The sequence below is a fragment of the Rutidosis leptorrhynchoides genome, chromosome 1 (genome assembly GCF_046630445.1).
Source record: "Rutidosis leptorrhynchoides isolate AG116_Rl617_1_P2 chromosome 1, CSIRO_AGI_Rlap_v1, whole genome shotgun sequence".
NCBI classification, from domain to species: domain Eukaryota; kingdom Viridiplantae; phylum Streptophyta; class Magnoliopsida; order Asterales; family Asteraceae; genus Rutidosis; species Rutidosis leptorrhynchoides.
Genome location: NC_092333.1, coordinates 75,955,971 through 75,964,731, shown reverse-complemented (window position 1 = coordinate 75,964,731; position 8,761 = coordinate 75,955,971). Strand labels below are relative to the sequence as shown.

At 34.3% G+C, this 8,761-nt stretch overlaps 1 protein-coding gene across 4 annotated transcripts; it reads right to left on the bottom strand.

The window, feature by feature from the left end:
* Positions 1-976: 976 nt before the first annotated feature.
* LOC139886467 (two-component response regulator-like APRR2) lies at positions 977-7,579 on the bottom strand. 4 transcript variants are annotated; one of them, XM_071870295.1, is made up of 12 exons: positions 7,386-7,579; positions 6,331-6,526; positions 5,912-5,991; positions 5,744-5,810; positions 5,620-5,666; positions 4,804-4,881; positions 4,213-4,737; positions 3,620-3,760; positions 3,236-3,508; positions 3,044-3,100; positions 2,877-2,948; positions 977-1,604 (listed from the first exon to the last, which is right to left on the bottom strand). In XM_071870295.1, the coding sequence occupies exons 2-12, from the start codon at positions 6,458-6,460 to the stop codon at positions 1,446-1,448; spliced, it is 1,629 nt and encodes a 542-aa protein (XP_071726396.1). In that variant the 5' UTR covers positions 6,461-6,526; positions 7,386-7,579; the 3' UTR covers positions 977-1,445. The 4 variants fall into 4 exon arrangements, with proteins under 4 accessions (XP_071726396.1, XP_071726397.1, XP_071726394.1 ...); XM_071870296.1 differs by lacking the exon at positions 7,386-7,579 and adding an exon at positions 6,755-7,041; XM_071870293.1 differs by lacking the exon at positions 7,386-7,579 and having other exon boundaries at positions 6,331-6,712.
* Positions 7,580-8,761: the final 1,182 nt, after the last annotated feature.

Sequence of the window (8,761 nt, the reverse complement as noted above, 5' to 3'; positions counted from 1 at the left end):
CGTTGTGCCCAGTTTTCAAGCCTAAGCTCTGATACCATTTGTTAGAAATTTGGTAATGGACCATAAAAAGAACCCGTGATTTACAACAATCACACAATCCACAAACAACAAACGAATAAGCGAAACAATAAAAAAATAGATAAACGACACAGGTATTCAACGTGGTTATATCCCAACTCTAAACACAGAGAATGTTTTACTCCACGGCGCAAACCAGAGATTTTCTTCTATTATTATCGTGCATATAATCACATGTTACACATGGTTATAAAAGGAACCAACTTGCAGGCCAAGCCAAAATTTCGCATTTCGCGAACTACCCTCTTGTTTCGCGAGATTTCTGCATCTGATCGTTTCTAAACCCCGATCAAGTTCTCGTGTCCTGGACTCCAATCTCGCGTTTCACGAGATTCCTGCAGCTCCTTTTTCTATTGTATGTTTAAAGTTCTCCACAACTCAACAAACTCGATTAAGAAAATCCGTCCCAAACTCGACGGGTCCCCATTTACAAATTAACGAGTAAACGGGTATATGGATTCGGGTATATAGGCCGAGGAATTTGGGTTGTATCTAAAACCATCCCATATCCTAACCCACATAAGAATCTAAAACCATTCTCATGCCTTGCCTTAGATTCGTATACCCGGCATGAACCCAGCTCAAAAACATTGTGTTTGGATGATATGATATGGATATGATGTGTTGGAACTTGGAATACAAACTCATGGACGAGATCATCCATTAAACGGAAAAGATTTTTTCTAGTTCATGATATCTCAAAAAGAAAAGTATTTTCACTCGGATATATGCATGACCGAAATTATCCGTAACTATTTCGACAATTTTTTTTTTTTTGAAAGGCAAGCTTCCCAAAGCGTAGCAGGGGGGGATTGAACCTGTGTTCTTTTGGAACTTTTCAAGCATCTTACCACCAATCCACCCCTTGGGGGTTCTATTTCGACAATTTTCATGACCATTTCAAAATAATATGCTAGTAAGATTTCAACCTCAGGTCATACATTCCGGCATACTTGGTTACTATCCCTTCTTCCTAAACTTGAAAATGACAGATGTCAACGCATTTTAGCTGTAGATCAATTATCAATTCCTCTAGTACACAGTTTAATAGGAAAATTTGGACCATATTAAACAGTCCTTGATAAGAGGTCCACCTATACTATGCCTCAAAGATGTACAACCATTTATTGCATAAGCAAGTTCTTCACCACCAACATGGACCCCCCACAAACCAAATGTGATTGTCCCACAAATCTATGGGCCCTCGATTCAAAATGTCTAAACTAAGATCTATTTACAACCACATTGAACTCTTGTGAATGGCAATGTTTATGATCAGAGGAAACTTATTATCATCACATTAATGGTGTGCATAGATTGTGGATTACTACCTACAGAGGACGGCTGAGGTGGCAAACATGTCAGCATTAACGAGGGGCGTTGATCCGAGGAGGAACGGCTGAGATTCCTTGTTTGAAGAGCTCCGTAATGACGCTTTCGGTTGAAGGAGGTTTGAGACCCAAAGGCAAGGGTAGCCATGGCTTATTTATTGCTTCCTTCACAACTTTATCAATGACTTCATCTCCCTGTAATAATAACAATAATAGTACTTCCATATGTCATAATAATGCACATGCATGAAATCAGGTTTTGTTGACTTTTGAGGTCAAACTAAGGTTTCACTATCTATGACTTTGATCGGCCAATTGCAGAGCCGCATTACAATTTATGGACGTTAACACGCTCGATTTTAATATTTGTACTGTGGCTTATTTCATAACTTGATAGCATAATCCAAATAATGTGTGTAGATTTTTCTAAAATTATGTCGTGTCACGATTCTTTATAAATTATTAAGGACCCATGAAAAGTGATATCTTTGACCTTAAAAGCCAAAGATCAGTAGGGGCTGTTTGGACGTATTGACCCATTAATTGTAAACTTGTCGGTTATGATTTTATCTTTACAGGACTAATGGATGAAGCCACAAGTTTCGTATGAGAAGAAAATGGTCAAACGGGTCGACCGTATATTTGTATTCAATGGGTTGAAAATACTCCTCTAACTGCATCAATTAACCTCGTAAACCACACGAACGTAGAAATAGCTTAGTGGTACCCGATAGTCCGATAGTTTTGAAGCTAGGACCACCATGTGAAAGCTTGGACCTAATAAGACCGTTTGAATCGGGGTTGATCCAACCCCATTGGATCCAAGGTGGCAAAGAGACATCGCTTCATTTCATCCGCATCCACGTGTTGGATTGGCAATTTGATCCGCATTGGTTGAAATGCAACGGAAGAAGCAACGCACGTTGCTTCAATTTTAATAATTTTTTTATTAATTTAAGTATATTATTTTTTATCCCCTTTTAATACTTATCCAATTATTTTTACCACATCATCACAATACTCCCAACCCACGCCAAAAACCAATAGAACCCATACTCCACAACAAAAACCAACACATCCTAGTCAGCAAAAAAGTGCAAAAATTAAGCAACACGAACTCACAACACGAGTCACCACTACAAATTGTCTAATGGCCCAGGTTCAATCCCCATTCGCGGCAAGAATTTACAACTCATGTGGCAATGGAGGTAATTTTCCGACAGCCGACTCTTTCGGGATGGGACTGGGTCTGGGGGTCTGGTACGTTTCCATAGGAAATTCAGTGGCGGGGTGTCCCTACCAAACCTACACCTTTTTCGGACCTAACCTCCTAAATCACATACATAAATGGTCCATTTTAACCAACAATTGACCCGATATTCTACCCGCCCACTTTTCCACTCTTATCAGATGTCATCTGTTTTTGTAAGGGATGAAGAACATATATGAAATTTTAGATGTCGTTACCGGATAGTTGTCATTCTTTGGCAAGATTTGGGTATTCTGCATTGAATCCCTACTCTGATATTGAGCAGCGGTCTGCATATTCGGGAATTCACTCGATAAGTACATATTCACAATAGTAGATAGACACTAATTCAATGCAAATATAACAAAGAAAAACGCATACTAACTTGAGGAAAAGATGTGTGTTGTGGTACCGCAGGGCAGCCCCACGCTTCGGCTTGTACCTATGACATCACACTTTAACAAATTAATCACAAACTTTTAACATTCAAAACATTCATTCTCAATCTACAAAAGAAATATAAAAGCTAATGACAAAATTTAATATGAAATGATTAAATTTGTTAATTGTTAATTACCCCTGAAAAAGGATTCCACAGCCAGTTTCTTTCTGAAGGCTGCCATGATGGATAATACGGTGGACCCCACATCTGAGGTGGCGGAGCATAATTGTGTGTAGGTGGCCAAGACGAATAGACTTGGGTGGATGGAACGGTGTGGTTAGAATGATACGGTGGATAAGCCATAATGGGCTTCTGCGGATAGTACGTTCTTGGTGTTGAATGTCGAACTTGAGGCCATTTTCGGGCACTTTCTTTAGGTAAAATATGTCGTCGTTGCAATCTATATTTCTGTTTAATGACAAACCAAATGTATGTGAAATTTGAGATACAAACCAAAATACGCCGCCTTTCAAAAAAAAAAAAAAAAAAACTGATTAGATACAAGATGTTTAGACCAACCTGGAGATGACTTGCTATATTATGTCTAGTCAAACCTTCGACGTTCATAAGTTCTAGTATCCGAGAAGGTATTGCTTGATCTACGCCAAGTTGCTCTACGGCTTGTACGAATTTCTTGTGTAGTTCAGTAGTCCAATCTACCTGTAATATACCCCATTATTTTATCCACTATCTTAAAATTTTATTTAAAAAAAAAGTGTAACAATGTTGCACCAATCCTTCTTTAGAAGATCATGATTTTTCAATCAAGGTATGCATTTATCTAACCCAATTTTTCGAGTGATGCATTACAAAAACGAGTAGCCAATTTTGTATCATCTATACTACAATGAAAGATTAAGGACTTTGACACATACTTTATAACAAGATATGGTAAAATGGGCGGGTGATGTGGGAGATGGGGTTGAAATGGGTCAGTTTTTGGTACTAGTTGCATCTAGTGGGTTGGTTGTTCCACGAATATTTATTTCACAATTGTATATATAGTTTATAATTTATAAATAATTAATCCGCTATTCATAATTACAAAAACCATGTTATTACAATGATAATCTGAATATTTGAAGAAAAAATTTTGGAGATTGTATGCATACCTTGATCTTTCTTCGACTGGATTTAGATGAACGTGATTTACGATGCTGAGGCACTTCATTTCCGTTCTTTATATCTCTTTTATTATTATTAAGATCGGGACAACTTTCGTTACTTAAAGGCTTTTCAATACCCTCATCCGAATTCTTGAACGAGTTTGACTCGTTACTAGTATTATTATTATCAGCAACTAAATCATCACAAGTAGTTTCGACAAATTTGGATTCACCGTCATTTTCTACACACTCTTTCTCAGCCGAAATGATAGTTTGATCATGATCATGACAATCCACATTATCAACGAGTCGTAGTCCTTGATTCAACTGTGGGGTTGATGGAGCCGGATATTTGTCACTTTCTACCGATACATCCTCATTTTGCTCTTGATATTGAATGACTTCTACCTTTATAGTATCTTTCTTCATATGAACCTCTACATCAGAAGCAGCCGAAGTTTTCTCGCATTTCAACAGGTCAGATTGATCCTTGGGTCCTGCATTGAACGCCTGCTCGAAGGTTTTACATTCCTATCATCAAAAAACAAGTAAATGGTAACCAAGTATAATAGATACAAGCCAGAAGTTGAGCCGAACCTTATGAGCCACATGTTGCCATATGTTTCTAAGTTTATCTTCGGAGAGTGGTTTTTTAAGGAACTCGACCGCACCAAGCTACAACACAAGTAAAACACAAGGAGTAAGTTGTCATTGGTACTATCTAGTTACAACGAATGTCCAAAACTAAGGTTTTCCCTGTTCAGGTTACCCATATAGTGTACGCGGCCTAACCGAATTAATCCGTGACTATTACCAAATCCTTCACTACTGACCACCACAAGATTTGAACCCGAGACCTCTTTGTAATGATCTCAGGGCCCAATCACCGAGCTCTTTGTGATTTTATGATGTTATATAATTGGAATAAGGTAGTTAACCTCAAAAGACAGGCTTTGGAAGATAATGTTTGGATGTACTTATGTTCGTAATTTCTTTTTAGAACAGAAAACTCACACACCCTACACAATTCATTACACGAATAACGTCCTCACCGGGACTTCAACTCGTGACCTCAAGGTCAGAGAGGCACCTCGATACCGCTATACCATTGGCCCTTTGGTTTTATGTTAGTAATTGTAATTATAATAACCAAATTAGCATCTATTCGAATGTTTGGCGAATCAAGATTACAAACATAAAAAATCACATCAAATGATCAGTTTAGATTCAGGTGGTATAAAACTAATTATCCTAAACGGACTTTGTTGCTCCGTGTCAATTAAATAACTAGATTCAGAATATGCGCCCATTTAAACTAAAGAAACTGTTAGACAATTAGCTCCAAAACGCAAATTCATACACTCCCTAACATAAGTTCATTTTCAAAAGTAACTTGTAATGAAGAAGACCTACCGCTATGCACCTCATCATGGTACTAATGCAATCCACATCCGAAATCACTGCATCAAAACGCAATATAACACAAATTTATGATTCAGAAAACGAAAAAACAGGATTTAATTTCTTGAATACTTACTGATTGTAGGCAAATCTTTAGCGTGTTCAAGAAACTTAAACCTTCCATCTTCATGGTCTGCTCCTACCTGTGACAATAAGATAACCAAGCTATCAACTTTCCACTAATGGCTAAAAAACATATACACACGCACCTTTCGAGTTATTTTTTATTTTTTTATTTAAATACCTCTACTATAGCTACATGGAAGCCTTTAGGTTTGTCTGAAATAGCCAATAATGCATCATCCTCACTATGGAACACAGAAACTGTACCCATAACACAAAAGTAAGTTAACTTTCATTCATTGTGTACAAAACACACGTCACTAAATAATTACAAAATCCAATAAAACATGACTTTTATCTTGAATTATTATTATTATTATTATTATTATTATTATTATTATTATTATTATTATTATTATTATTATTATTATTATTATTATTATTATTATTATTCTTACTAAAGTATAACAAAAGATTCTTTTCTTTTTCATCAACTTTTCTAATTGATATCTTCTGCAGCATATGAATAAATCAAACTTATGTAGTGAAATTATATAGTACAAAATTTAGGTACAGTTTGGAGTTTAAACAATAACTAACCAACATAATCCATTTCTTCTAATTTTGATCTTAATTTATCTGCAGAATTAATGTCTTCATCAAGCAGCAAGACTTTAAGGCCCTTTGGAAAGTCTTTCCACTCCAATAAATCACTTGCAGTGCAAACCATGGCTGTTTCGGCATCGTTTATTTCATCGAATCTCTCTATTGAACACAATTTTTTTATTTGAAAACTCTGCATAAAACAGACACAAACTTTAATATCCAAAGTCTTAAATTCTCAACAAATAAACCATTTTTTAAAATATCAAAAAAGATGGATCAGTGATCTGATAAATTAGTTCATAGATCCAGATTTTAAGATGTTATCTAAACTAAACAGATGATCCTGGTGCAATATAAGCATATATACATGTAACAAATAAATAGCAAGGAGCAAATGATTTATTAATAATTGATTTACCTTATCTAAGATATCATAATTAAAGACCTTTTGTTTAACATAAAATTATTGGCTAATAGTATGCATAGCCATACATTTAAATATTCATAAAGTATATTCACTTTTGATAATGATTCATCAAAGTATTAAAATAATAGTAGCATATTATCTGTAGGTCAATAAACCCATAATGCAAAGTAGATTCTTGATTATTCACACACTGACACACATCCAAAACACACACATGTTCTTGAATTATGGATCAAACACTATTAAACAAAAACATAAAACAAGAAAGTATTCAAATTTAATGAATCACAAATATAAGTATGATAATGAAGATTGACCAAAAAGTCAGTGTGGCATAAAAAAGAAAAAAAAAAAAAACATGAAACTAAATGAAGGTATGAAACCCCACTTCAGATCTTGATAGAATTTTCAAGAAAGATTTGAAGATTAGCTTAAAAAAGAAAACTTAAGAGGAATAACACAAAAGGGTAAGTGAATATAGAGTTAAAAAAGGATTGGAGAATGCATGTAAGTTATAAAACGGGTAAAGAATAAGAAGAATAATTAACTAAAATTAAAGTTACACATGATTCATGAAATGGAGTAAATACTAAACAGCACCCAATTGAAGCAAAAGTATGACCTTTATTAAAAGGATTGAGGAAAAGCCAGGGGAACCACTCTGATGCCTTTTGGTTGTGTTGCAAACACCTCAAACAGAGATGTATTTATGTATATATATATATATATTTTTATATATTTTTATTTATATTTATATTTTAGAGGGAAATTATGGAGAAGGATGATATATGCAAAAAGTATGCACTAATTGGTCATGAACATTTAGCTTTTGAGAGAGAGAGATTTGTTTTTGAAGAAATTATTATTCCTACCTACAACCATATTTAGCTCAGTTTGTCAAAGATTTTGTGTTGTTTTTATGTTAAGATTTTAAAGTTAAATCAAATCAAATGGTAAAAAGATAAAAGTTCTATAAAATGGTAGCTTTGGATCATGTTTATACTAACAAAAGTTGTAAAAGCTTTCAATAAGAAAATTCTCAATCCGTTGGTTACAATTAGATTTTTTTGCCTCATTATTGTATTGTAATTAGTAATTTGCTAACGTATGTGTTGTGACTAGGGATGGCAATGGATCGGATATGGATCGGGTGAGGCCGTATCCATATCCATATCCATTTATTTTTTTTACTTTTCATCCATCAATATCCATATCCGTCGGGTGAAGCGGGTTAATAGATAATTATCCATATCCGTTTAAATTTATTTTAATTTTAACAATTATAAGCGATGGTTCACTATATACGATCAAAAGTATTATTTTTAATAGTTTATGCGATCGAAAGTCACATTTTACTAATCTATATAACAAATATTCAATAGATAACCTATTAAACGTGTAAAGATATCGACATGTAAGTTGCTTACTTTTAGTTACATGGAATCACATTTAAACCACCAAAGTACGATAAATACATTTGATTATTTAAACAAAACAAAATATAAGAAGAAAATTATATTTTTAGAGAAAATATAAAGAAAGATGAATATGAATATAATTAATGAAATATCACAACATAAATGATACTAATTTGAATGATAAATTTATATATTTAGTTATTTCGGGTGAAAGCGGGTTCATCCATGGATGAAATTTTTTCATCCACATCCATATCCATATCCATTTAGATAGTCCATATCCACGAATAATCGGGTGGATCGTCCATATGTTAAAAGTTTTTTTTTACCTTTTTATCATTTTGAAATCAACCTTTTCTAGTGTGATTGTGTAAAACAAGATTTAGGGGTGCGCGCTACTACGATGTTTATTGACTACACATCGAATGATAATTCTATGAAATTACGATAGTAATTTACCACAAATCGTATATACATGACAAAGCAGTGCAGGGTGTAAAAGTTACCGAAAGTCGGCTATTAATTACAAACATAATTTACATCTCAAAATATCCAATTGTTACAAACATGCCACAATTTA